The sequence below is a fragment of the Aedes albopictus genome, chromosome 3 (assembly GCF_035046485.1).
Source record: "Aedes albopictus strain Foshan chromosome 3, AalbF5, whole genome shotgun sequence".
Lineage (NCBI taxonomy): Eukaryota > Metazoa > Arthropoda > Insecta > Diptera > Culicidae > Aedes > Aedes albopictus.
In genome coordinates, this window is record NC_085138.1 from 204,977,543 (window position 1) to 205,005,443 (window position 27,901).

A 27,901-nucleotide genomic window follows, 5' to 3' on the forward strand; every position below is an offset into this window, starting at 1 on the left:
CAACAAAAATTTTCGAGATCATGTCATCACAGTCATCAGAATCAGCCGGATCGGTTCAGCCATTCCTGAGTTTTGTTGCCTCAAAGGGATTTCAAACTCATTTTTATATATATAGATGAAGTCAATTTGTAAAACATGCACATTTGTGAAATGAAATTCGGAGAACCAACCCAAACCTGTCGGTGGCATTTCTGTCCGTGCGATGTTAGTAGTACAAAGTTACTAACATGAAATTAGTTTCGTAAATTTTCTTAATTTGACCAACTTCGGCAAATATGAGCGGCATGTTAGCCAGGCGACCATCACGGATATGATGATCGACAATGCTCCCTAAGCATTTCAGAAGAAAGGAGGTAAAACTATTGAATCGGAAACTGCTCGCTTCTTCTTACGACTTATTTTCGGGATGAATCTTACAAGTAACTTGTAATGGTGTCGGATTAGATTCCCATTTGCACATTACACTGCACATACGTCACATTTTCTTCAAGGGAACGTCCATAAATTACGTCACGCTTTGAGGGGTAGGGGGTTCAGCAAAATGTGACGAGATGCATACAAAAATTTCAGAGGTCCCATACATAAAGAGTGACATAGAGGGGAGGGGTTGAAAATGGACAAATTTTGCGTGACGTAATTTATGGACGCTCCCTAACAGTTTATCAAACTACAATATTACGTATCAGATTTCACAACCATTTGTTCGTTTCAGAAACATACAACCCTCTCAAAGATGAGCTATATTTGGAATGTACCGTACGTGGAGATCCCACCCCTGAAACAATATGGATTATCCAAGGCACGTTCATGCATAAGTCTACGACGAAGTACTATTTCCGGAAGTTCGAAGATGGAAGACAGCAACTGACAATTTTCCAGCCGAAGAAAGAGGATAGCGGTCGATATGTTTGTCGTGCTCGAAACAGCTTGGATAAGACCGATATGGTGTACTATTTGAATTACAAAAATAGCGATGAAGAGGTAATCAAAGTCTTTGAAGATGAACTGCACAAAAAGACAGAGAAACCTATCAGCAGTAGACATTTGCGTGCCAAGGAATGCGTCTACTCGCCAGAAGATGAATACCTAATCAAATGGTCTGAAGCTAGAAGTCAGCATGAGAAAGAATATGGGTACAACTATAAGTTACGCTTTGTGACACGCCTTTTGGATAAAACCGTTCCAGAAGGCTCCAATCTCAAGTTCACGTGTTATGTGGATGGAAAATATCCACAATTTATGTGGTACAAGGATGACATACCGCTAGTACAAGGCCGCAAATATCGACAAAAACAGCGACGCGATGGAAAAGTAACTTTAGAAGTAGTTAACGTTAGCGAAAAAGATTCCGGAGTTTACAAGATAGAGGCCAAAAACTACGCCGGAACGATTGAGTCCAAATCCGTGGTCACTGTTTATCCAAATCCCTATACCGAATTTGTACCTCCCATCTTTGCAAGCACCATACTAGGTAAGATCGTGAACCACGGGTCATGATGACGCAGCAAAGTTCCAAGTGGGACCAGGAAATTTATCCTCAAAGGGACGGAACAGACTTAACCGGACATCAGATACCGATTTCTTTCCAACGATATTATGAAGTAGAATGAATACTGGGTTCCGACATCATAACATCGTTGGAACGAAATTGAAATCTGCGTCCTGTCCATCGTGTGGTAAAATGGTATTCCCCAAACTTTCTTCGTTTTAAATGATAAGCGGCCTTATTTGAAGGGCATTTAAGTTAACGCGAACTAGACAATATTTGCAGGATACTGCAGAAGAAGCAATTGCAAAATAATGTTTTCATCGATATCAGCAGCCATGCCCCTCCATGTGTGTCTCAGTCTACTTGAAAACATATGGTTTATAATCAACAAAATCACTTGAATACCTTAAGACGGCACCAACATTTCGATAGGATGAAACTACTTGGATCACGTTTCATTTATCTCATGTAATCCACATATATTATTTAAAAGAGGAAGATTTTATCTTTCTTTTCTGCTAGTGGACTGGTCGGGAGAGTTGAGATGGGTTCTATAGTTGGTCCAAAATCAGTTACGCCCTTTTGAAATGTTGGTGTCGAAGAGAGAAAAAAAATCCGGTTGTCATTGATATAAAAAATCAAAGCAATTTCCTCCTGAGCGACATTATTGCTCCCTATGTCCGGGGAAGGCGGGGCAGGATTTATGTATGTACGCTACGCCTGTGTTCCCGCTGCACTCACAGCATCAAGTAAGGACTGTATCGGAAATTAACTATAAACGTTCAAAATGCTCTATTTTGAAGCACGGTTGTGTAGTGAAGTGGATTTATATGAAATAAATAAGATTAAAAGAGTTGAAGAGCAATCGTTGTTTTTCCGGTTCATCTATGAAATCTTCATAATATAGTTAAGTTTAGAACAGCTTGAAGAAATTTCGAAAATATTAAGAATTATTGAAAGTATGGTTCAATGAGTACACCACACAAAATAACAATCTGTACAAAATGCATTTTTTCAATTTTTTTAACGTTTCAATAATTTGTAGCGAAAAAAATGTACGGGGAAAAATCTGAAAAATAATGATTATTACTAGCAGTTATGTACACATAACATATCACTCAATACCGACTTTAAAAATTCTTGTTTTGGATGGACAACCGTCCAACATGTAGAAAATGGTCTATCCCAAAAAACACTTAGTTTTAGGTCGAATTTTTACGCTCTGTTTTAAATATCTTCAGAGGTTATAAAATTCCGTTCTCTGGTAAAATTACTTCTTCAATAAATTAAAATACATGCCCGATTGAAAAAAAATGCGAATTTTCAACTATATCTATTTTTTATTTGCGTAATCGTTCTTTGAGGACGCATAAAAAAAAGTTCCTCAAACAATGGCCTTTTTTCATTTTTAAGAAATGCGCTTAACTGCGGAGGAATTTTGCCATTCCTTATTTAAGAGATTTATGTAGTATCTCCAAAAATAAAGTTATGTTTATTTCGAATAGATTATTTTTAGGCAGTTGTGAACTTTATAGTTAATTTCCGACACAGTCCTTGAAGGGGGGGGGGGGGGAAATTGGGTGTGGTCCCTACGCTTCCTTTGGACCTACCAAATACCCCAATCTACTAGGCTGTCGCCACAAAGACAACATATGAAGGAGTCCTCCACGCGGCCAACTGGCACTCCACACACCCAACGTTATGGCCAATTTTGTTGAAAATTGTCCAAAAGGCTTATGTGAAGCCTTTTCTTTGAAAAATTATAGCTCAAGAACGAAGCATCGTAGAAACAAAGTTTTTCAATGAAAATGAAAGCAAATTTTCTCAGGAATTTAAAAAAAAATATAAAGTGGAAAGAGTTTTCCACAAAATTCAAAAAGAAAAGCAGGAAAAATTTTCAAAAAAATATTTTTGAGAAGGTAATTTCATAAGCTTTGATCGCTGAAATTTTTGGAATGGACTTTTTTTTCTTTCTTGAGTTATGGTCAATTTTGTGAAAAATAACCATGTACGCATAAATTAAATGGTCATTTTTCACATAATTCGGCAATGATTTTTCATAAGGACCTAACTGACTTGATCGATTTTTCTTCGTCGACTCTCACTTTCGCTAATGACTTGATCAAAACAAACAAAATCATTATTCTTTTTGTTTCTATAGCAGCATGTAGTCGTCTTTTTCGCAAATCAACCAAAAAATCTTTGGAAAACTCAATACACATTCTGTGATAACACAAAAAGAGGATCGATGAAGAGAACTCAAAAATGTCAGTTAGGCCCAAATAAAAAAAAAATCAGTGCCGAATAGGCCTTAACTCAAGAACGAAAAAAAAGTGCATTCCAAAAATTTCAGCCATCAAAGCTTATGAAACTACCTTCTCAAAAATATTTGTTTTTGAAAATTTCCCGCGAATTCGGGCATAGTTTTTCCGGCTCTTCTTTATAAATTTCCTCAACGATGAAAAATTCTGTGGGAAACTTTTTCCACTTCATTTTTTTTTTTTGGATTCCTGAGAAAATTTTCTTTTATTTTCTAAAAAACAAAACTTGTTTCTACGATGCTTCGTTCTTGAGTTATGATTTTTCATAGAAAAGGGACGTACCTCCTTAATCTAGCTGCAGTCAGAAAGGCAACAGTGCCCAGGCTGCAGTACCAGATAAGCACACAACTCTTAGCTGGCGGTCATTGTCATCGACTGATCCGTGGAAGCATGAGGTAGAAACTTATGAGGACCAGAGCTATGTTGGACGCTCTTTTTATCGATTCACCATTCTGACGCTTACCCAGTTTTCCGAATGGTCCTCACCACTTCCTTTGTCCTCGGTAGGCAGGCAGAGTCGACACCACTCCTGCAAGAACTGATACCGCGTGCACAACGATTTGACCTTCCCGTAAGTAAGGCCCTATCAGCGAGCACACGGAAGGACGACCCGACATGGGGCCTCCACCTACCCCGATCTTGCCGAGGAACCCTTTCCAACCGCGGGCTCAGATCCAACCCCACCTTCCTTTGGTGGAACTGCCCCACGCGCGCTGGTATTTGACCATGGAGGCCAATTTGGGAGTCCTGCCTATGCCTCTTGTGCCGCGCATTTCGAAGCACACTATGTCTTCCCTTGATGAGGATACCGATAGGCACCATTGATGACGCAGAGTACATCGTGTGACACGGTATGGTACACGCTAGCAATCCTCAGGCACATTAGCCTATCAGTACTTTCCAGCTTAATACCACGGTCGCTTCTGGTACTTAGCGCCGTGCCCCAAGCCGGACTGCCATATCTTAGCATGTACGAGGCGACATTAGCCATACACCGCAGAGCTATTGGACATCATCCGGGACAGTGCCACTATAGCTGTGGAGGCTTTTTTGCAGGCGTAATCAACGGTTACCGAAGGTAAGCTTATCGTTGACCATCACCCCCAAGTGTTTGATGGAGCGCTTCGAAATGATAGTGCCATCGCCCAAACTGATCACCGATTGCTGCTCCGACCTTTGGTTGTTCACAACCATCATCTCAGTTTTGTGGTGGGCCAACTCCAGTTTCCTGGATCTCATCCACCCCTCCACAATCGCGATAGAGTGGGTAGTAGTCAATTCCACTTCTTCGATCGATTCACCGTTGACCTCCAGCGTAATGTCGTCAGCAAAGCCGACCATCTTTACTCCCACCGCGAATTCTAATCTCAACACCTCATCGTACATGGCATTCCATAACACCGGACCCAGCATGGAACCTTGCGGGACTCCTGAGGTTAAGTGAAAGCTCTTCCGACCCATATCCGTGTCACAAACTAGACTCTCCTGTCCAGACATTTCTGCATAGTAGGTCTTAACATCTCTACAGCCTCCGCATTGACTACTTTTAAGAACAGGTTCGGAACTCCATCCGGATCTGAAGTATTACCTACGCTAAAAGATTTTGAAATCCCCGTAAATTCCTCATCTATCAATTTTTTTATCATCCACCGTTGTTCTACAAAAGAAGGCCAAGGACTCATAACGCGAGAAGAGCCTCTCGATGATCCTCTGCAGCATCTCTGGAGATTGCTCAGTGGAAGCCATTATACCTCGTGTCTTAAGCATCACAACCCTGTATGTATCACCCCACGGGTTCATACTGGCACTCTGATAATGGCCCTCATAGCAGGCCTTTTTGCTTATCCTTATCCCGGTCTTGAGTGAGACTTTCACCCTCATTATTGTTTACGGACGTATCCGCTTTCTAACGTATTTGGTTCGTTTGAATCCGTAACTCATTTGATTTTGCTGGCGTAAACGGGAATGCGAATGATTTACGTTCGAAAGTGGATTCGATCGAAAACAAGAATGAGGGTATTTGGCAGCCACAAACACCGTGATGACCCGTCGGTCATCACGCTCCCCATCAGTACGTGCTCGCTGCATCCGTCGTCTAGTCAGACAGGCGCTAGCCTAGATTGGACTTCCCGAGGCATGGTGGCATCTTATGCATGGGAGGGGTTTTCAACGGTCAATGATACCTTTTTGATTTTATCACGTATGTGGCAACCCTAATCCCACCTAATGCATCTGACAGGAGCCAACATCTCTCGTGTATCCACAATGGAATCCTTTGTGGATACACAAATGTTTACATACAAGATGTTGGATTCCTAAACATGGCGGCCTCGCACCCTGGTGGATTTTATACTTACATTTCGTAAACAGAAATAAGCAACTACACGGAGAAAAATTTTTGGTAAATACAAACAAATTTTAGCGCGATTCAACCAAATCTCTAGGTTGATTTTTGCACAAACAAAATCCTAGCTTCCTTCAACTCCTGCCGTTTGTTGAAACAAACTATAATGTCATATAACTGTTTTGAGGGTTCGATAGCTTAATGCAACCAACTTTTGTTTAAATTTACCATTATGTTGGTTGTTCAATTTTGACAGCTCTCGGAACAAACTAAAACGTTTGTTGTTTCAGCCAAGTTGTCTAGTTTCAACTTAACAAAAAATGGCTCGAAACAAACAAACACGACAGTTATACTAAACAAAGAATTCATTGAAATTACTTTGTTTTTTTATTCTTCCCTACCCCTCCCCTTCCTTCTTATTCTTTTTTTTTAAGAAATTAATATACAAATAAAACAGTAAAAGATTGAACATAGTAACACTTTTATTGCCAAGGAAACATTATTACTATCACATTTGGCTTACACTTTTATTGTCATAAAAACATACATCCAGTTCTGCACCTCCCGCAAGGGGGTCTTCCTTCGCCTCAAGAAAATTATTAGATATCGCTAATTCCGGTTGATCATCTGCAAAATCCGGTCGTAACATCGGGCTACTGCTTTGCAGTAAAAAGAAAAATCTTGAAAATCGCAAATTTTTGGCCATGATCCTTGTGCAAAAGCGCATCAATCTAAAATAATAAAATTGCATTGCCAATTAGAAAAATTCTTTAATTGAACAAGAATTAAACTAACTCGTGGGCTGACGATGATTTCTACGTCAAATTTGTCTTCCGGCCGTCGTAGGGCTCCACTAATAGCCGCAGGGATCTACTGCAGCTGATACAGTCAAACTTTCAACCCAATGATCTGAAAACCGCGAAAACTGAGCCAAAAACAATGAAACAAAGAACGACTACGGCTGTAGCAACACATTTAGCAGTGGTATGGACAAACTGATAGCTTAGTTTGCTTCGAACCATTTTTTAGGTTGATCTTCACCCAACCAATTTTTTAGGTTGATTTTATTGAGGTTCTTGATTCAATCCCACCTATGATCTAGTTTAGATTTGGCAACACCGAAACATGTTCATCAACCTAAGTTTTGGTAAAAACAAGCATGTAATCTTAGTTTGAATCAAATCAAACATGGCTTTGGAAGAACCAAATCATGTAGGCAAAATATACTCGAAAAAATGATTTGTTTCAAACAAAACCCCAATGTAGAACAACATATTTGTTTACTTTGGAGCAATAAAAATCAAGCTTTGAACATCAACCAAAATTTTGGTTGCTTCAAACTAGATGGTTTTCTCTCCGTGTAGATACGTAGTTTGAAATTTTTTCGTTACAAAGCGCTTTATAATGAAAATTTGTTCCACAAATTTCAGCTCTAAATTCCCTCGGTGGCTACGCCAGTGTTGCCAACTATCCTGCGAGGACTTGGCTAAGTGTAGTCACTACAGTGGCAAACTCACTGTGAATGGAAGCATCACCTAACTAACAATCACTCATTTAACAGGCACCATTATGACGAATTTATTCAGTATAATGTTGAATAACATTTGAATTATTTTCACGTACAACCTATGTTCGGGTTTTGTTCACACAAATTTGGAGAAGTTATAAAGCATCATGTTGTGCACCAACTTATTTTGTTGTTGTTCAAAGCGTTTTACAAATGTACAGGAAAGTTGTTATTGAGCTTTGGCAAAAATGACTGAAAATAAATAAAATGAAAAAAATCTTGAACTCTCACGAGAGTAATTATTTGCTCTCATGTTGAGAACACCTATTATGAAATAAGAATTACATATAAAATTACCTAAATCCGAACTCGAGACCTGTCGATTGCCAGCCGCATGCCTTCCAATCTGCACCATCCTAGAGATGGTGAGATACAGCACCCAAAGCAAAACATTATCTTCCCATGACTCAATAATGATCACTCAGCAAAAGAAATAGCTCTATGCGCCTTTTTAGACATAGAAGGAGCATTTGATAATGCCTCCTATTCATCTATGAAGCGTGCCATGGAGAACAAAAACTTCGACTAATGTATCATACATTGGATTTATACTGTGCTTGCAAAAAGAGAAATCACCTCTGAGCTGGGAAGTTCTTCTATAACAGTAAGGGCAACGAAAGGTTGCCCTCAAGGAGGAGTCCTCTCACCACTAATGTGGTCTTTGGTTGTAGACGATCTTCTTAGAAGCTTGAAGGAAAAAGGTTTCGAAGTTGTGGGCTTTGCAGACGATATAGTCATAATAGTGAGAGGAAAGTATGACGAAACTGTTTCGGAAAGAATGCAAAGGGCCCTAAACTATACACATTCATGGTGTATTAAGGAGGGCCTTAGCATCAACCCGTCAAAAGTCGTAATTGTCCCTTTCACTAGGAGAAGGAAGATCAACCTAAAAGCTTTTCGGCTTGGAGGGATACAAATTCATCCTAGTGATCGAGTCAAATACTTAGGTGTGATACTGGATGCTAAACTGAACTGGAATGCTCAAATTGAGTCCGTGATCGGTAAGGCAACAAGTGCGTTCTGGTTATGCTCCAAAACTATTGGCAGGAAGTGGGGCTTGAAACCAAAAATGATAATGTGGATTTATACTGCCATAATCCGCCCAAAAGTGACGTATGCTTCGTTTGTCTGGTGGCCAAAAACAAAAGAGGTTACCACGCAATCAAAGCTTGCGAAAATTCAACGTCTTGCGTCCATTGCTGTTACAGGAGCGATGCGAAGCACACCATCAAAAGCTTTAGATGCGATTCTCAATCTGCTACCTTTGCACGAGTACGTGCAATTAGAAGCAGTAAAGGAATTGCTGAGACTTGAACGAGTTGAAAAGTTTATGCCAGGTGATCTTGTAGGTCACCTGAGCATTTCACAATACTTCCAAAATAGGCCAGTAATGAAAATGATTAAAGACTGGATGAAACCTGTGGAGAACCATGATGTTCCTTACAAGTTGCACGAAACAACTCGTGCAGATTGGGAAGTCGGAGGTCCCACTGTTCGTCAAGGGTCAATCAAATTCTATACAGATGGCTCAAAAGTTGGAATAAAAACGAGAGCAGGAATCTACGGCCCTGGAATACAAACATCAGTGGCGATGGGACACTATCCTACGGTGTTTCAAGCAGAGATTCTTGCTATTTTGAAATGCGCAAATATCTGCCTTGAGAGAAAATACAGATATGAAAATATTTGTATTTTCTCAGATAGTCAAGCTGCACTAAAAGCATTGTGCGCTTACAAATGTACTTCAAAGCTTGTCTGGGAATGCATTCTTTCACTGCGCAGGCTGTGCCAAGGGAATTCAGTAAACTTATACTGGGTTCCAGGTCACTGTGGCATTGAAGGAAATGAAATGGCAGACGAGCTTGCTAAAAGTGGTTCCAATTTACAGTTTGCTGGCCCAGAACCATTCTGTGGTATATCAAACTGTACAATTAAAATGGACCTGAAACGCTGGGCTGAGCAGAGGGTGATATCCAATTGGTTGGACGTCAAAAATTGCAATCAGTCAAAACGATTTATAACACCAAATGCTTATAAAACCAAAAAGCTCTTAGAGCTCAACAAGAGAGCTCTATGTACATACACTGGCCTAGTAACTGGACACTGCCCGAGCAGGTATCTCTTGAAAAATATTGGCCATATTCAGAGTGATATCTGTCGTTTCTGTAATACGAAACGTGAAACCTCGGAACATCTGCTTTGCAGTTGTGGTGCTTTATACACGCACAGGCAAAGATTTCTAAATGGTGGTTGCTTGCAACCCAGTGAGATCTGGTCTGCAAAACCTGGGAAGGTCTTGGAGTTTATCAATTCCATTGCACCTGACTGGGAGACGACGCGTCGTGGCAGTAGCTGATTACTTGACACATGGTAATTAGCTGGCTAGATGCGAATATCAAAACGGGACATGCCACAAAAGTTCAGCCTATTGGACGCAGTGGCTTAATTTCCCCAACAGGGGAGTGGTGGTAATCAACTGAACAACGCCTTATAATTCAACAGCTGTTCAGCCCAAAACACGTGTTTTCCATTCTGATTTCGCTGTCAGTATTTTTATCGCACGGTGAGAAAACTTGTATCGAATGCGGCCAAAAAGTGTTGGTCTTTATTGAAGATATTGTTTCCAGACGAACTAATTGCAATATGAACATGTTTTTATTTTTATTATTAAATATCGATTTTCAAAATGTATGACAATATATGGTGCGATATGGTCTTGGACATGGTGCATTCACAGCATCTGTTCAGGTAATCTACTCATGCTCAGTCGAAGATTCGTTAAGCATTTTTTTATTTATGCTTTTGTCATGGAATCTTGATATTATGTTCAATTAATAGTGCATAAGGATGTTTAGGGATACTTGAAATGTGTCGATTTCTGAATGCTGTTTGGTTATCTAGGTGACTGTGGGAACAATATTCAGTAAACTCGCCAGCACTGAAATGTCAAATGCATCGACCCAAGCGTCTCGTACAGTCGAACTGCTGCGAAAGATAAAAATATAATAATCAAGGTACAAGATATTTTGTTACAGACTAATAATAATAATTAAATGCCTCATTTTTATGTTGATTACGTCTCTTGGCACTCAATGTTAAACTACATAATTCTATTCAGTTTTATTTTATGTAATTCGTTTAAAATATTGGTGCTTTAATAACTTGGTTGTCTAAACAGTTTTAGCCATGATTTATCCCATAATCCGAACAAAGTTCCGACGGGCTGAAGGCGTTTATTTGACAAGTGAAAAGCACACTGTTCAGGAGCATATGCTTATCGATACATCAGCTTAATAAGATGCAGACAAATGTTTTGATAAACTCTTTTGTTAAGGAATCAATGCTTGTCGAATAAATTTCTTGTTAAACTTTTGAAAACTGTTTTAATTTTTCATTGTTGATATCGATGAGGAAAGTCGAACATTGACTACTTTCTCAATTGAAAAATCATTTAAACAGTAATGTGTAGAGCATAATTTTAGTTCAGCTATCATTACCATTATTAAGCAACAATTCAGCAAGCTTGCTTGTTTGTGACTTGCAATTGTTAGTTGGGCGTGTACCCTTTAGTTCGAATTACTTGTTAGGCTAGATCCACAAAAAGCAACGGTCTCCCTGACCGTCCGTGTATAGGCTTAGTACCAGAAATAGTCGGACGTTAAGCTGCAGCTGATGTCAAACGCCCAGTCAACCAGTAATCGTATAAGATGCTGCATAAGATGATAAAGTGGAGGCGATATGCGTACATTTTACATGCGCCTGAATGGAGGCATGCACGCATATGGCCTCCACTTTATCATCCTATGCAACATCTTATACGATTACTGGTTGTCTGGGCGGTGTCGGCGCTTCTAAAAAAATCGCGTTATGACTTGTGTTAACGCTGACGCTTCCAAGCTTATTCACAATGAATTAAATTTAGCTGCGTTACGTGCACTGTGCTTTACCAACTGAGGCTCATTGAAGGGCGGACATTTTGGGCCTTCCGTCGGTTGTTTACTGCTCTCGGCTTTCCCGAAACAGATCCTTGCGGTCTTTGCCCCCATATCATCGCCTGTAAAGCTTACTCGTCTAGTCTAGGCCTTTGCAGATCCAAGGCACTTGTCCCTGTTCGAAACACCTGAAGTAAGCCTTCGACGACTCGCAAAAGCTGAACTAGTGCTTGGCTATCTTTTCCGGTACCCACCGTCCTCCGCGAAGACCTAACCAACCCACTCCTTGCGAAGAAGTTTACCGCATTATTACCTGCGCTATTTTTTTTGAATTGTTAGTGTTAAAGCTGATTTTGGAGTGTGTTTTTGGAGGCAACGTCGAAATGCCGCTTTTTTTTTCATTTGGTTCGGCCGCGAGCGCGTTGTCGTCGTCGTCTATTTCACAGTGCTCATCTTCGTACGGGGCAGTTTAGTGTGTTTTTGGAGGCAAAGTCGAAATGCTGGAGTGTGCGGTGGACGCGTCGTGGATCGAGTCGGTTCCGAATTTTTCGCTTCCCGTCGGCGCTAGTTCCCAATACACTTTAAGAGCCAGTTCGCGAGAGCCGCAACCCCTTCTTGTAGCGATGTGCTCCGATTGAGCTGAAATTTTCAGGATATGGTTTTCCATATAAAATATGATATCTGGCCGATTTTCAGATTTTTCCGTTAGGGGGAAGTGGGATAAAATAGCCCTCAAAGATTCCATGTCTAAAAATAGGTAAAATCACAATAACATCCGCAAAAGTTAATGGATTCAGCTGAAATTTTGCATGGACACTCTATTCCTATGGCTTTTCCATTTAAGCCAAGCGTTGGATATTCTTTGATATTTAATTTGAAAAAAATAGGTTATTTTCATAATTTTATTGACGATTTTCAGGGCGTCTGTTTTCGGACCAACAGAACTAGGATGAAAAACTGAGTACTACGTTTTGAAGGATTACCAAAGAGCTTTCATTTGATATGTGACCCAGATGCGCCAACTTAAAAACTTTCGAAAAAAAAATTTTTTGTCGGGGTATGCATTTTACCCCATATTTTTAGCTGTCCACTGAGGCAACAACACTTAGGAATTGCATAAGTTATAACTTATGAATGGATGATTTTTCTGTTTCATTTCTCGCTTATTTATTTTATAGTTGTTGTGCTTGCGTTTCATATCTACAACTTATGATTGCCATAAGCGGCATGATTGTGAAAAAATCATAATTAACCCTAGAAGGGATACCTTCATGGCCTCAGTTTCGCCACCTCGCTGAGTGTGTTCCATCAAAGATGAGCTCTGAAAGCGCCTGGGGTCCAAATGGACCCCAGGTATCCCTTTTAGGGTTAAAAACTATGAAAATCGTTTCAATAAGGGTATGGATTCCAATTTGCTGAAGCTTGGATAAACACACATTCCTCACAGATCTGTATTCGGAACTCGTTCGGAACTGAAAGACATAAAAAGTCAAATTGCCTTTATATCGTAATTTCTATAGCGTCCAAGAATGCTCCGCCCAAACCAACAAGAAATCTGGGATTTCGTAAGTATCGGCTGTTCTTAATCGAACTTAACGAATAAATGAAAGTGACAAGAAGCCAATTTGTTAGTCATTTTTTGCCACAGAATGTTACCTACTTATGTAAACTTAAATGAAAGAACAGTCAAACGCGCTCCTTGTCCTTTTATTTTAAATTATCGATTAAGAAAAGTCGATCATTTAACTTACGGTGTAATCTCAAAATACAATGTCATGCCATGATTTAGAATAGAAATAATTCAAATTAAAACTAAAATTAATAAAGTTGGAATACGAATATTATTTTACTTGCGCCATGAAATTCATAATTACCAATAACGTTTTCCATAAGTATTAGTAGTTGAATTCAATAAGAGAAAACATACGATAATCATAATTTTTATCCGATAATATTCACAACTGAAAACTTATGATATTCGTAAGTGGCTGGATATTGATTTTTTCCTTCTTAATCATAAGTGGTATTTATGGCTTTCAACAATAATAGTAGTGTCGCCAAATCATAATGGATTCTTAAGTTCTTCCTAAGTATTTTTGCCTCAGTGTCTAAAAAGAAGTGTTGCCGCAAATTATGACAACGTTATTTAACTTTCAAGGGTTTTTCTTCAATAATAATTCAACAGAAAAATGGTGACTAAGAAATGCAATTATTGGATTTTTTTCATTTGGGGAAAGTAGGGTAAAATGGACTAACTCAACCTCCTTTCGAAATAACGTTGCTACGATGTTCTCTGATCGGACTCGAATTTTCAGAGTTCGTTATTCTATTCAAGGAAAGATGCTTTATCACATATTTTTTTTCTTGAGAGGATTGCGGGTTTAAACAATTCTCAGAAAAAAAGTTAAAAATAATCAAAATTTCAAAAGCTACAAATGCTTTGGTAAAACTTGGCGAAATTTCATGAAATTAAAAGAAATTTCTTAATTTTTATTGCTTATTCAAATGAGCAAGTCTGACAATGTCACAGATTAGCACGTGGTGTGTGATTCACAGGATTCTTTCTCGATTTTTCTTTTGACATGCATCTTCGGTTCAATTTTCTCTCTTTTTTTTCTCGTGAAAGTTGCTGCAGTGCACAATGGTCCACGAAAAAGATTTACGAGGAAAGATGCATTCAGCGCCTTCAAATGATTTTTTGGACAAATATGGTCTTCTACAAAGTTGTTCCCAAAAATAAGGCCCTCTTTTCAATGTACATACAAATTAGGGTGGTCCATATTATCAAAGAAATTGGGAACCAAACTTTTTTATTTGCAAAAATAATTGTATACATTCTTCGAGAAAGTTGTAGATCTATCAATTTTGAGCAAGTTTCCTGAAGACACTTTTTATGTAGCTTTAAAATTGACTGATCTAAAGATATTTTTCTGAATAAGCCTAGGGTGGTTCAAGAAAAATCGGTTTTCTGGCGTTAACTTTTTCAGTTTCGATTTTTCATCAAAGTCACCCAAGAAACACTATTTGTCCAAAAAATCATTTAAAGGCGCTGAATGCATCTTACCTCGTAAATCTTTTTCGTGGACCATTGTGCACTGCAGCAACTTTCACGAGAAAAAAAGAGAGAAAATTGAACCGGAGATGCATGTCAAAAGAAAAATCGAGAAAGGATCCGGTGAATCACACACCACGTGCTAATCTGTGACATTTCTCGACGTCAAAAGGTTGTCAGACTTGCTCATTTGAATAAGCAATAAAAATTAAGAAATTTATTTTAATTTCATGAAATTTCGCCAAGTTTTACCAAAGCATTGGAGCTTTTGAAATTTTGATTATTTTTAACATTGTTTTCTGAGAATTGTTTTACCCCGCTATCCTCTCAAGAAAAAAAAATAATATGTGATAAAGCATCTATTCTTCAATAGAATAACGAACTCTGAAAATTACGTTATTTCGAAAGGAGGTTGAGTTAGTCCATTTTACCTTACTTTCCCCAAATGAAAAAAATAACCAATAAGGCTATCTGACGTTTAATCACCTTTCTCTTTTTGGCTGCCGAGGAGGATAGGTTTGTTTTCATAGGGAAACGTTTCCCTATGAAAACATTAAACAAAAAATTGCTATCTTCTGCTGCTGCTTGAGAGAGAAGGGCGATGAACGCCAGATTGCCTTATAATTGCATTTCTTATTCATCATTTTTCTGTTGAATTATAATTGAAGAAAAACCCTTGAAAGTTAAATAACGTTGTCATAATTTGCGGCAACACGTCTTTTTAGACAGCTAAAAATATGGGGTAAAATGCATACCCCGAAATTTTTTTTTCGAAAGTTTTTAAGTTGGCACATCTGGGTCACATATCAAATGAAAGCTCTTTGGTAATCCTTCAAAACGTAGTACTCAGTTTTTCATCCTAGTTCTGTTGGTCCGAAAACAGACGCCCTGAAAATCGTCAATAAAATTATGAAAATAACCTATTTTTTCAAATTAAATATCAAAGAATATCCAACGCTTGGCTTAAATGGAAAAGCCATAGTAATAGAGTGTCCATGCAAAATTTCAGCTGAATCCGTTAACTTTTGCGGATGTTATTGTGATTTTACCTATTTTTAGACATGAAAACTTTGAGGGCTATTTTATCCCACTTCCCCCTAACGGAAAAATCTGAAAATCGGCCAGATATCATCTTTTATATGGAAAACCATACCCTGAAAATTTCAGCTCAATCGGAGCACATCGATTCCACTTCCTTTGGAAAGGGGGTCACGGTTCTCGCGAACTGGCTCTTAAGGACAAACGTCTTGAAATCCCGCTTCAACAGTGCATCAGAACTTCAAACGCACAAATCTGAAGAAGCGAGCTTCAAACAGCAGTGCATTTTGTTATTCTGTTCTTGCTCACTTGTAATAAGCTTAAAATAAAATGCTCAAGTGCGCTGGTTTTGTTTACGAAGAGATTTGTGCCCTCGAAATCGTGAGTAGGTGCCAAAGTCGGCCAATGTGGCGGCCATTTTGGGATTCCAACAAGTCTGTCCTTAAGTTGATAATGCATATTTTCTGTCATTTTTGCATTTACACAAAAGAGTGAAAAGTGTTGGTTCGGGGTCGCGGGTCGAGGAAAATCCGGGCGCCGACAAGTGAGTCGCGTTCAGTGTATTTCTGTGTGGAATAGACTAAAGGTTTCTGCTCCCTAGTGGAGTGGAGACGCGCGATAGAATTTTCTTTTTGGCTAGTTTTTGCGTCGAAAAGTAGTCGGGTGTTAACGGCGGTTTGTGTATATTGATCCATTGTAAAATCATCTCACCAACCATAGCCCAAGTAACAAAATTAATTTTATAATGCTTTTGAAGTATTCTTCAACACCTGTTCTTTAAAACCATGCATAAACCAAATTGCTCTGCAACACGACATCAACTCAACCATAAACCCGCCATAAGACCAAAGAGGCCCATCCTAAGATGCTCTTGGAGAGTTGTTTTTAAATTTCTCTTAAAACTTGTTGTACTTCCCAAGTTGTCCTCAAGGCGAATTGCTCTCTCCTTGTAGAATTCTTCAAGTGCACGATAAATCGATAATAAATTTGTCAGTGTTGTTGCTGATGCAGCTTTTATGTCGACAGATAAGTTTGGTGAATTAAATTGAAATTAAAAACACAATGAAAATAACACATTATTGTAATCGGGATTAATTTATTACTCAAATTGGAAATATTTCCGTGTTGTAACAAGAATGCCAAATGCCAAGCAAAATTCATCGTATATATGTTGCAAGATACTTCCAAAAATTGCAACGCGCTTCCATTATAACGCATTAATAAAATATTTAAAAATATTATTGCTGGTCATGCGAACATTTCTCATGAGTTTTCTCAACATGGCTTCCATTGAAATCTAGGCCGGTGGTCGGTCCATCATCGATGGTTTTAATCAACATCACCATAAGATCGTCTTAAAGTTCTTTCAACTCATGCCAGAGCTAAAAGCATAACTCAAGAATACTAGGATTTATAACGTTCTCAATGCAGCCTGGTTGGCCTCCATCCAGAACGTCTTAAATTTATTTCATCTTATGCAAGGGTAAGAAGTATTACTCAAGAGTACTCAGGTTTATAACGTTCTTGATATAGGTTTATGCAAACTCCGCCAAGAACGTCATAAAACATGTACGCCAAATTGTAAACAAACAATAAATTATCGCACCGCGGTGGATTTTGTGAATCTCGTCCGATGAATTTATTTATCAACCCAGTACTGTTGCCAACCAGGCAGACCTTTTTCGATAACCGGCCTTGATGCGGTGCAGTGCCTCATTCCTCCGGTCAGCACTTCCAACAGGTAAGTAGTGGTTGATTTTGAAGACCGCTGATTGGAACCCCGATTGCACGGGAAACGACGTCCTAGATGACCATACCCACCTCAATTCGAATGCTGCAACCGGAGGAACTTGGCACTGCACCGCGTTGCGGTTGGGTTTCCGGGTAGGTGTTCTTGATTTACAGCAATAATGGAACGATGAGAATCGAAATCTGATGCTTGAGTGTTTTCTTGTATTTTTCATGTACCAAACTGTTCTTATGCGAGAACAGTTGCTCTTGATCAAGAACGGATGATTGAAGATAACTACAAGAACCTTATAAAACTGAAAATAAGTTCAACAGTTCTTGTTGTGTTTATGGTTTTATGAACTGAACCTCAAGTATTCTTGGAGGTGTTTTTAAAACCACATATTGACGAAGAATAGTTGTGCTCAGCTGAGACTCCGATAAGATCAACTAGAATATGCAATGTTCCGATAAAACTATCATAAAAATAAATAAAAACAAATAGAATTAAGATTGTTACTTGGGAGGTGACTCCCGGACTGACTATGTACCTTACCCTACTATCAAAAATTCCTTCCTGAGACAAGCGGGGAGATGCAGCGATTCGCGGTATTTATAACAACGTTTGTCTTACTAACATTCCCTCCCATCCTCGATGACCGTAAGAACGTGGCCGGCGCCGTTATTGACCTTATTAAAGTTGAGAGCTCTCGAACTGTGTACATTGAGAATAGTAAGCTAGTCCCAAGCCCTATTCATTGGTTCCTTGTGCAATTTCGATTGCTCTGGTCAATCACGGAGTAGCAACTACGAATTGTGCGGTCATCTATGCTCATGCTCATGCTCATGTTAGTGTTAAAGCTGATTTTGATTCACGCGAGTTCTGCGTCTCTGGTGGAATGGATTTGTTGATGTCTTACGCATCCAACGCATCCAACTAGTGTTTACATGATGAGTAAATTCATGTTTCAAAAACTACTTGATAGCACTCCTTTAGAAAATTTCCAACTAGAGAAACTACTCAATCGCGACAAAAACATGATGAAAAATAACAAAATTATTATGTATTAAATTTTTCGATTCGGAAACGGTTTTTTTTTTAAATCATTTTTTTTTTCTATTCGTTTCTTAATGATTGTTTTTTAATGAGGGATTCAAATAGATTAATCTGAAAGACTGCATATTTTCTAGATCCAGAAATTTTTTGAGTACTAAATTGATATACCAAGGGATTACGCTCAACAGTTAAAGCATATTAATATTAATCGAATTCTTCATAGAAACTTACTCGCTACATTCGGATGAGATTGTACTGGAATGCCGTGTAAGAGGATCTCCGCGACCAAATATAGCATGGATAAAGGATGGAGAGTACATCATCCCTGGAGATAAGTACGAGCAGTACGATCACGCCGATGGAACCTGCAAGTTGATTATAACGAAACCAGGTGAAGAGGATTCTGGCACCTACACTTGCGAGGCGGAAAGCGGAGGCTGCAGTGATGCTATCAGCCATAATGTACAATTTGTTGGAAAGGAGCAGATCATGATGGAACGAACTCACAGCTATTACCACCGAAATCCTAATCTACCGCATTTCTATCAATCTCTAGCAGATTACTCTATTCCATCCGGTGGTAATATTTGTTTAGTTGTGGAAGTTCAGGGCAACTGTGAGGTACAATGGTTCAAGGACAAATACGAAGTTAAGGGACGACCACCGAAGATCCGGTTCTACAGCGACGGTACCGGAGTTTTCGCATTATGCATAACGGCCGCAACGATGGACGCCTCAGGAAAGTACACCTGCAGGGCAACCAATGCATTCGGTAAGGCTGAATCGTCGTCCAATGTCGACGTTATAAATCCAAATGCAATCAAGGGAGCCAAACCACCGATTTTCATGGCCAGGCCACAACCGGAAATTAAGATTCGACAAGGACAGGAAATTTCGATGGCGTTCAAGATTATCGGTGACCCGAAACCAAAGAGTGAGTATTTCGAGAGAAACCCTCAAAACTACAAAAACTAAACGTCTTTGACCATTTGTTTTGTTTCGTTTACCCTTGTAACCTCGAATTGTTTATTGGAATGATATTCATGTGCTAACAAAGTATTTTTTAGATGAATTTGTTTTTGATTACTTCGAGGCCTTTCATATTCTTCACTCATATCGACATTCTCAACAAATCGTTCATCATTGGCTGTGACGCCAATGCGCATCACACGGTTTGGGGTAGTATGGATATTAACAGTCGAGGTGAGTCACTATTAGAGTATCTGTCTTCGAACAATATAGACATTTGTAATAATGGTGATAAACCTTCTTTCTTAAATGCAATCAGACAAGAGGTCTTGGATCTAACACTGTGCAACGCTGCAATCTTTGACAAGATCACAAACTGGCACGTGTCAGATGAGATTTCTCTATCTGATCATAAACACATAATCTTCAATTGGAGCGGTGGAGATTATTCTAGAACTGCATTTAGAAATCCCAGGAAGACAAACTGGGATCAATATGTAGAATTGTTGAATTCGCATTCATTTACAATGGGGGAAACTATCGATTCAACCCAAAAGTTGGAATCATTTTCTCAAAGAGTAAATGAAAGTTTGATCAATTCCTTTAACAGCAGTTGTCCCACCATACAATCGTCTTCTACTAGAGACGTGCCATGGTGGAACTTTAAACTGGATCGCCTAAGAAAATTTTCTCGTAAAATGTTCAATAGAGCGAAATAAACAGGAGATTGGACTCAGTATAGGAAAGCCCTGACTGAGTACAACAACGAAATACGAAAATCTAAAAGAAAATCTTGGGTGCTGACATGTGAAAACATAAACAGTACTCCTGTAGTTGCTAGACTACAAAAAACGCTTGCAAAAGATCATGCAAATGAATTGGGAAATCTGAAGCGTGACGATGGAGCTTTTACCAAAACTCCTCGTGAAACTTTGGATTTAATTATGGAAACCCATTTTCCAGGTTCGATTCTAAGTGTGGATTCCAATGATACTATATCTCTGGAAGGTGAAGGATGTCCTAGTATAAACTCAATGGAGTCAAATAGTACAGTAAACACCGCCTCAGATTTAGCTGATGAAATCTTCACGAAGGCCAGGGTGGAAAATGCGATAAGATCTTTTCAGCCTTTTAAATCTGCAGGAGTTGATGGGATATTTCCAGCACTGATTCAAAACGGAGAAGCGGTGTTGGTTCCATCACTAATTGAGATGTTCAAGGCTAGTTTGAGATTGAATTTCGTTCCATCAAAATGGAGACTTGTAAAAGTTATCTTTATCCCGAAAAAGTGGAAACGAGATAAAACGCATCCGAAAGCATATAGACCAATTAGTGTCAACAATAAAGAGATATACAATTAGTCTTTCTTCAGTTTTGTTGAAGACTATGGAAAAGGTTTTGAAGGATTTTATCAATTCTTCTTACATAAAAGAGCATCCCCTGTCTGACTTCCAGTTTGCTTATCAATCTGGTAAGTCAACGGATACGGCACTTCACTCGCTAGTAACAAAGGTGGAAAAAACGTTTTCAGCAAAAGAAATAGCTCTATGCGTCTTTTTAGATATAGAAGGAGCATTTGATAATGCCTCCTATTCATCTATGAAGCGTGCCATGGAGAATAAAAACTTCAACCAATGTATCATACATTGGATTCATACTGTGCTTGCAAAAAGAGAAATCACCTCTGAGCTGGGAAGTTCTTGTATAACAGTAAGGGCAACAAAGGGTTGCCCTCAAGGAGGAGTCCTCTCACCACTAATGTGGTCCTTAGTTGTAGACGATCTTCTAAGAAGCTTGAAGGAAAGAGGTTTCGAAGTTGTGGGCTTTGCAGATGATGTAGTCATAATAGTGAGAGGAAAGTATGACGAAACTGTTTCGGAGAGAATGCAAAGGGCCCTAAACTATACACATTCATGGTGTATTAAGGAGGGCCTTAGCATCAATCCGTCAAAAGTCGTAATTGACCCTTTCACTAGGAGAAGGAAGATCAACCTAAAAGCTTTTCGGCTTGGAGGGATACAAATTCATCCTAGTGATCGAGTCAAATACTTAGGTTTGATTCTGGATGCCAAACTGAACTGGAATGCTCAAATTGAGTCCGTGATCGGTAAGGCAACAAGTGCGTTCTGGTTATGCTCCAAAACTATTGGCAGGAAGTGGGGCTTGAAACCAAAAATGATAATGTGGATTTATACTGCCATAATCCGCCCAAAAGTGACGTATGCTTCGTTTGTTTGGTGGCCAAAAACAAAAGAGGCTACCACGCAATCAAAGCTTGCGAAAATTCAACGTCTTGCGTCCATTGCTGTTACAGGAGCGATGCGTAGCACTCCATCATAAGCTTTAGATGCGATTCTCAATCTGCTACCTTTGCACGAGTACGTGCAATTAGAAGCAGAAAAGGAATTGCTGAGACTTGAACGAGTTGAAAAGTTTATGCCAGGTGATCTTGTAGGTCACCTGAGCATTTCACAATACTTCCAAAATAGGCCAGTAATGAAAATGATTAAAGACTGGATGAAACCTGTGGAGAACCATGATGTTCCTTACAAGTTGCACGAAACAACTCGTGCAGATTGGGAAGTCGGAGGTCCCACTGTTCGTCAAGGGTCAATCAAATTCTATACAGATGGCTCAAAAGTTGGAATAAAAACGAGAGCAGGAATCTACGGCCCTGGAATACAAACATCAGTGGCGATGGGACACTATCCTACGGTGTTTCAAGCAGAGATTCTTGCTATTTTGAAATGCGCAAATATCTGCCTTGAGAGAAAATACAGATATGCAAATATTTGTATTTTCTCAGATAGTCAAGCTGCACTAAAAGCATTGTGCGCTTACAAATGTACTTCAAAGCTTGTCTGGGAATGCATTCTTTCACTGCGCAGGCTGTGCCAAGGGAACTCAGTAAACTTATACTGGGTTCCAGGTCACTGCGGCATTGAAGGGAATGAAATGGCAGACGAGCTTGCTAAAAGCAGGGATTGGCGGCATGCACCGTGCGGTGCGAAAAAAGCGTGTGCTTCACACAATCGCAAGTGCTCGTCTCCCGTTTTGCCGAGAGACAAGAGACGTATGAGTGAGAGCTTTCATAATTGTGCGAGAGACAATCGCAGCACTAGCTCTACGGCGCAGGGAGTAATGCACGGTGCTTGGGACTGCGCTTGTCTCCAAACAGAAAAAATCAATTAATAAATTAATTGAAGAGTTTGTGTTTTCGGCAAAGTTGTTAAGCTTGTCAAGGGTTGACAAGTGATGGGTCGTTTGATTCGAAATTTTTGCAATCATGCGTAGTATCAAGCCAAGTGAAAAGCACGGAGACAAGCACCGAGAGAGTGCAGCGTGAGAGACAGGAGAGCTCCAGCGCGCGGCAAAGCAAGCGAGCAACACACAACCGATTGCGCGTACTCGTCTCCTTCTAGTTTGTTGTGCTGTCTCGTAGTAGAGTGTGCGGCACGCAAAGAGTTTTGAGTCGCACCCTATCCCTGGCTAAAAGTTGTTCTAATTTACAATTTGTTGGTCCAGAACCATTCTGCGGAATATCAAACTGTACAATTAAAATGGATCTGAAATGCTGGGCTGAGCAGAGGGTGATATCCAATTGGATGGATGTCAAAAATTGCAATCAGTCAAAACGACTTATAACACCAAATGCTTATAAAACCAAAAAGCTCTTAGAGCTCAACAAGAGAGCTCTATGTACATACACTGGCCTAGTAACTGGACACTGTCCGAGCAGGTATCACTTGTAAAATATTGGCCAGATTCAGAGTGATATCTGTCGTTTCTGTAATACGGAACGAGAAACCTCGGAACATCTGCTTAGCAGTTGTGGTGCTTTATACATGCGCAGGCAAAGATTTCTAAATAGTGGTTGCTTGCAACCCAGTGAGATCTGGTCTGCAGAACCTGGGAAGGTCTTGGGGTTTATTAATTCCATTGCACCTGACTGGGAGACGACGCGTCGTGGCAGAAGCTGATTACTTGACATATGGTAATTAGCTGGCTAGATGCGAATATCAAAACGGGACATGCCACAAAAGTTCAGCTTATTGGACGCAGTGGAAAAAAATCGACATTCTCTTTGCATAATTATCTCACTTGCCATCTAACATGCTCCGTAGCCAAATGGTACCACACCATACCAGCCCATTTCATCGTGTTACCATTATTTCATCTCTCAGCAAGTTACCATCTGTCATTGATCATTGTACATGACGACAAACGGGGATGTTTTTCTCCGTCATTGAAAGTTTCGCAATTTCCGCATGCCCCCTCAAAACTCTCACGTATATGTCATGTTCAAATATAAAAGGGAATAGCAAGGAATGAACTCACCGGGTAATCCTATTCAGCAGGTTTTCTGTGTGCCTTCGGTGTCAGTATCCAAGAGGTTTAGAATGTCCACCAAACCATATTGAATGATCACTCGTTCACACCACTCGTTCAAAAATACAAATAGGGTAATTGTTCCTGTTGGCGATACTCGCCTTGCCGTAAATCGAAGGTGTTACTTCGCTAGTTCGTACTAGCACCGAAAATTAGAACACTCGCGATAGTGATAGTACACCCGAGACCGTTTCTCACAAGCGCCGGGGGTAATGAACTTCGGATGATGTCATCGACCGACCAAAGGGACAAAAATCGAACGTAGTTCAATGTATAATTTTCTACTGATTACTATGTACAATTGTTGCAGTATTCAGTAGAATAACTAGCCACAGAATGTCAATGTCGCGAGTGATGACCAACTTCTAGTTTGCCACGCCCTTACAGCGTCAGTACCGGTCCTAAAGTGTCAAACCAATTTTTATAGCCAAATTATTCACAACAACATGTGTATTGAAGAATAATGGATAAATGCACCTGAGGTATGAAATAATAGTTATTTATGCAACGAGTTGCAAAATGATGATTTTTACAGCACGAGCACATTTATCCAACGAGGCTTGCCGAGTCTATGGTGTTACATACAACATTTTTTGCAAAGACAAAAAATACTCACTAAAATATGATCGATGCCTTCAACATCATCGTGCTTTGTGATAATTGAATGGGAACGGCCACGTGCTTTATCATGGTAGGCACGAAATTTGCACCAAGTAAGCCGTGCTATAACCGTCACATTTTTTCAAGTTCGTGCTGTGGAAACCAAGGAAAACTCAGGTTGTTGTTCAAATAATCGCATTATGATTCATAATGCAACCGAAATGAGTTGCATTATGAATCATAATGCAATTGTTTGTTATAATACTGAAAAGTAGGCCGTAGTGATACTGAAACGGCAAGTGTAAAATCATATTTATAGTGCCGAATTGCAAAAAAATTAATTTATTTATTGAGAACAGCGCCATTAGCGATCTAATTTCTCATACATCTACTCTGTATTCACAGCGTCGTCGGTTGACCATCGGCTACTTCGGTGGTCACTCATTCTCTCGCTCAGTCGTAATTGATAGTTGTACATCGTGCTTCATAGGATGGGAGAGGCAACCTTGTCCAGCCTAGTTTTCGGAGTGCAAAAAGTACATAAAAACTGTTTTCGAATTGATTCTATACGGGCTTCATGTATTACTGAAGACAGTGACCAAACTATAGGGTAGAAGCTTCAGTTTTGGCTGGCTCGGAGTTTCGGCCATAGTGCGGTATTCAGCCTGTTACGATCTAAATCAGCATAAATTTATTTTTTATTAGTAGATTCTAATGTAATATGATGATTGAAGCTGTGAAAACCATACATTTTGATTAAAAACTAGAAGAAAAAAAATATTTTCCTTAAAAATATCAGCTCTCTATTTTGGCCAGGGTGCTTCTAATTTGGCCACTCCCATAAGAAATACACGTGATTGGCCAAAATAGAAACCAAAGTTGAGAATATGGCCAAAACTGCGGCAATGCTTCTATTTTGGCCAGTGCCACTTTTGAAACAAAACTCAAGTATTAGCTTGATTTTTGCATTTTTCTTATAAAGTATAGGCATAAACCTTTCATTTGACGCATTGATTGTTTCCATAGGATTATTGGTTATTTTTATAAAAATGATTTCTCTAGATTACAATGGTCTATGAATGTTAGTTTCGAATTACACCTTCTAACGCAATGTTGAACAGCAAGCACGAAAGAGCATCACCTTGCCGTAACCCTCTGCGAGATTCGAAGGGACTCGAGAGTGTCCCTGATACTCGAACTACGCACATCACTCGATCCATCGTCGCCTTGATCAATCGTATCAGTTTATCCGGGAATCCGTATTCGTGCATAATCTGCCATAGCTGTTCTATTCTTCCGACCCAAAAGCAAACGTTTGAACGCCGTTCAGATTGGCAAGGACTTGACAAAGCGGTTTTTGTCTGTTATCGCCATTGACATGGTTGGTACATAAAAGCTTCGGGTTTCGGTTGGTGACCGAAAGTAAGCTAATGAGATTGTGGCCTATGAGCATTCACACTTGAATATCACGTTTACATGCCAAGCCATCAGGTCGAGATCTCGGGCAAGGTCGCCGAAGGATCTTTGACCTGCTAAACGATCATGCAAGGCTGTGGTCTCTTCAAGAACACTTCTCTTCCTCCTGTCCAGATAGTGAACTGCATTCGGTCTGCCAGTAGCAGTGACGGCAATTGTCAAATTACGGTCGTCTACACCGACGCCCTGCGGCGCCAGCGTCGATGATTTGTTTTTGTTTTGATAGTCGTCTTGACAACCCGAGCAGCATTCTCAGAAATGTATGCTTTCGAAATTCTTTTGACCGTTGTCTGCTGAACTTCAACCATCTACTGATACTCAAAGTCAGCATTTTCAATTTCAACTGATTCGTTTTAATTAAGCACGATGCAGAAGCAAAAAATGCAGTTGTTCTGCATCACTCACCAAAAGTAACTATAATGCATTGGATTAAGGTAACATATCGGTATTTGCATGCCTAAAACCAATTTCAAATAGAAATATTCATATTCGAATCCATCGAGCTGAAGTTCAGCTGAACTGAACTTCAACTACGGTGGATGACACCACAAAACGCTGCTTTCATTGTCTCGTTTCTTCTTTGTCATGTTCATTCTCGGTCTCGTGTCTATGGGTAACTGTGTTTGTTTATTTGTGTTCGTTTTCGCACAAATTGAACATCATTGTGCTGATTTTTTTCGACACTGGCCAGTAGGGCGAGAAGAATGTTTACACACCATCTGATGAATTTTGTTTGACCTTCTCTGGATCAGCTTTACCAGATCTGCTGGCGATTGGCAAACTTCAACTACCTGTGCGGCTGTATGTACTAAAGGTTATGAACTGCACCAATTGCAAGCAGCTGGGCCACGCTGCTCAGTACTGCTGCAACAAACCTCGCTGTGCAACATGCGGAAGAGACATGTGGAAGGTGCGTGTAAAACGCCGCCAAGGTGTGTTTATTGTGGCAGTGACCATCCACATGATCTCAATGTTTGCCCGAAGTACATACAGCAAAAACAAAATCAAAAACGGTTGTTGCAGCAGCGTTCTAGGCGAAGCTACGCCGAGATGCTGAAGAAAGCTGCTCCGGTCGTTGAATCACGCATCATGTACTCGTCTTTGTCTCTCGATGATCAGGGCTCTGACTCTGAGGTTAGGGACGGGGTTCCCTTTGTGTTTAAGGGTGAAACGAGGAAACGGATGAGGCTCCAGAGATCAACCAAAAAACCTCGGAATCTGCCTAGCAGTGATCCCCAACCCACCGTGACAAATTCTAGGAGTGTTGAAAAACGCACCAAACGTTTACCTCCTGGATTCAAAATCCAAGATGAACGGGACTTTCCTTCGCTCCCGGGAACATAAAAAATCCCAGATAATACATTTTTTTCGAGAAGAGTATTGAGTCGCACCCTATCCCTGAACCGAGCAGATGTGTCACATCTGCTCGGTTATGCCTGAGTCATGGCTGCTGATGGGAGATTTCAACTCCCATGGTACAGGCTGGGGGGAACTATACGGTGACAGCAGTTTATCTTTGATATATGACCTCTGCGACGACTTCAACATGACGATTTTGAACACCGGGGAAGTCACGCCAGTGGCACATCCAGCTAAAGATGACAATCCTAGAGACAGCCGATTAGACCTCTCAATCTGTACGAGCACGCTGTCGCTGGAGTGCACATGGAGGGTTATCCAGGATCCCCATGGTAGTGATCATCTGCCGATCGTTGTTTCTATTTCCAATGGCCCACGTCAGCCTACATCTATTGACATCACATATGACCTTACGAAACACATCGACTGGGGGAAGTACGCGGAAGCAATCATCGAAGGTGTGCAATCGGTAGAAGCATAGACTTAATACTAGAAGTCCTAATAATCCTAATACTAGAAGTCTTAATAATAGAAGTCCTTCCACCACGGGAAGAGTATCAATTTCTCTCAGAACTGATCA

At 39.9% G+C, this 27,901-nt stretch overlaps 1 protein-coding gene across 1 annotated transcript in view; it reads left to right on the forward strand.

Annotated features, from left to right (window-relative positions):
- Window positions 1-27,901, forward strand: part of LOC115261560 (muscle M-line assembly protein unc-89) — a 60,715-nt gene that overhangs the window by 26,100 nt on the left and 6,714 nt on the right. Inside the window, exons 5-6 of the mRNA XM_062858673.1 lie at window positions 713-1,471; window positions 18,752-19,462. Of these exons, the coding sequence (XP_062714657.1) occupies window positions 713-1,471; window positions 18,752-19,462 (1,470 nt within the window). The remainder of the gene's footprint in view (window positions 1-712; window positions 1,472-18,751; window positions 19,463-27,901) is intronic.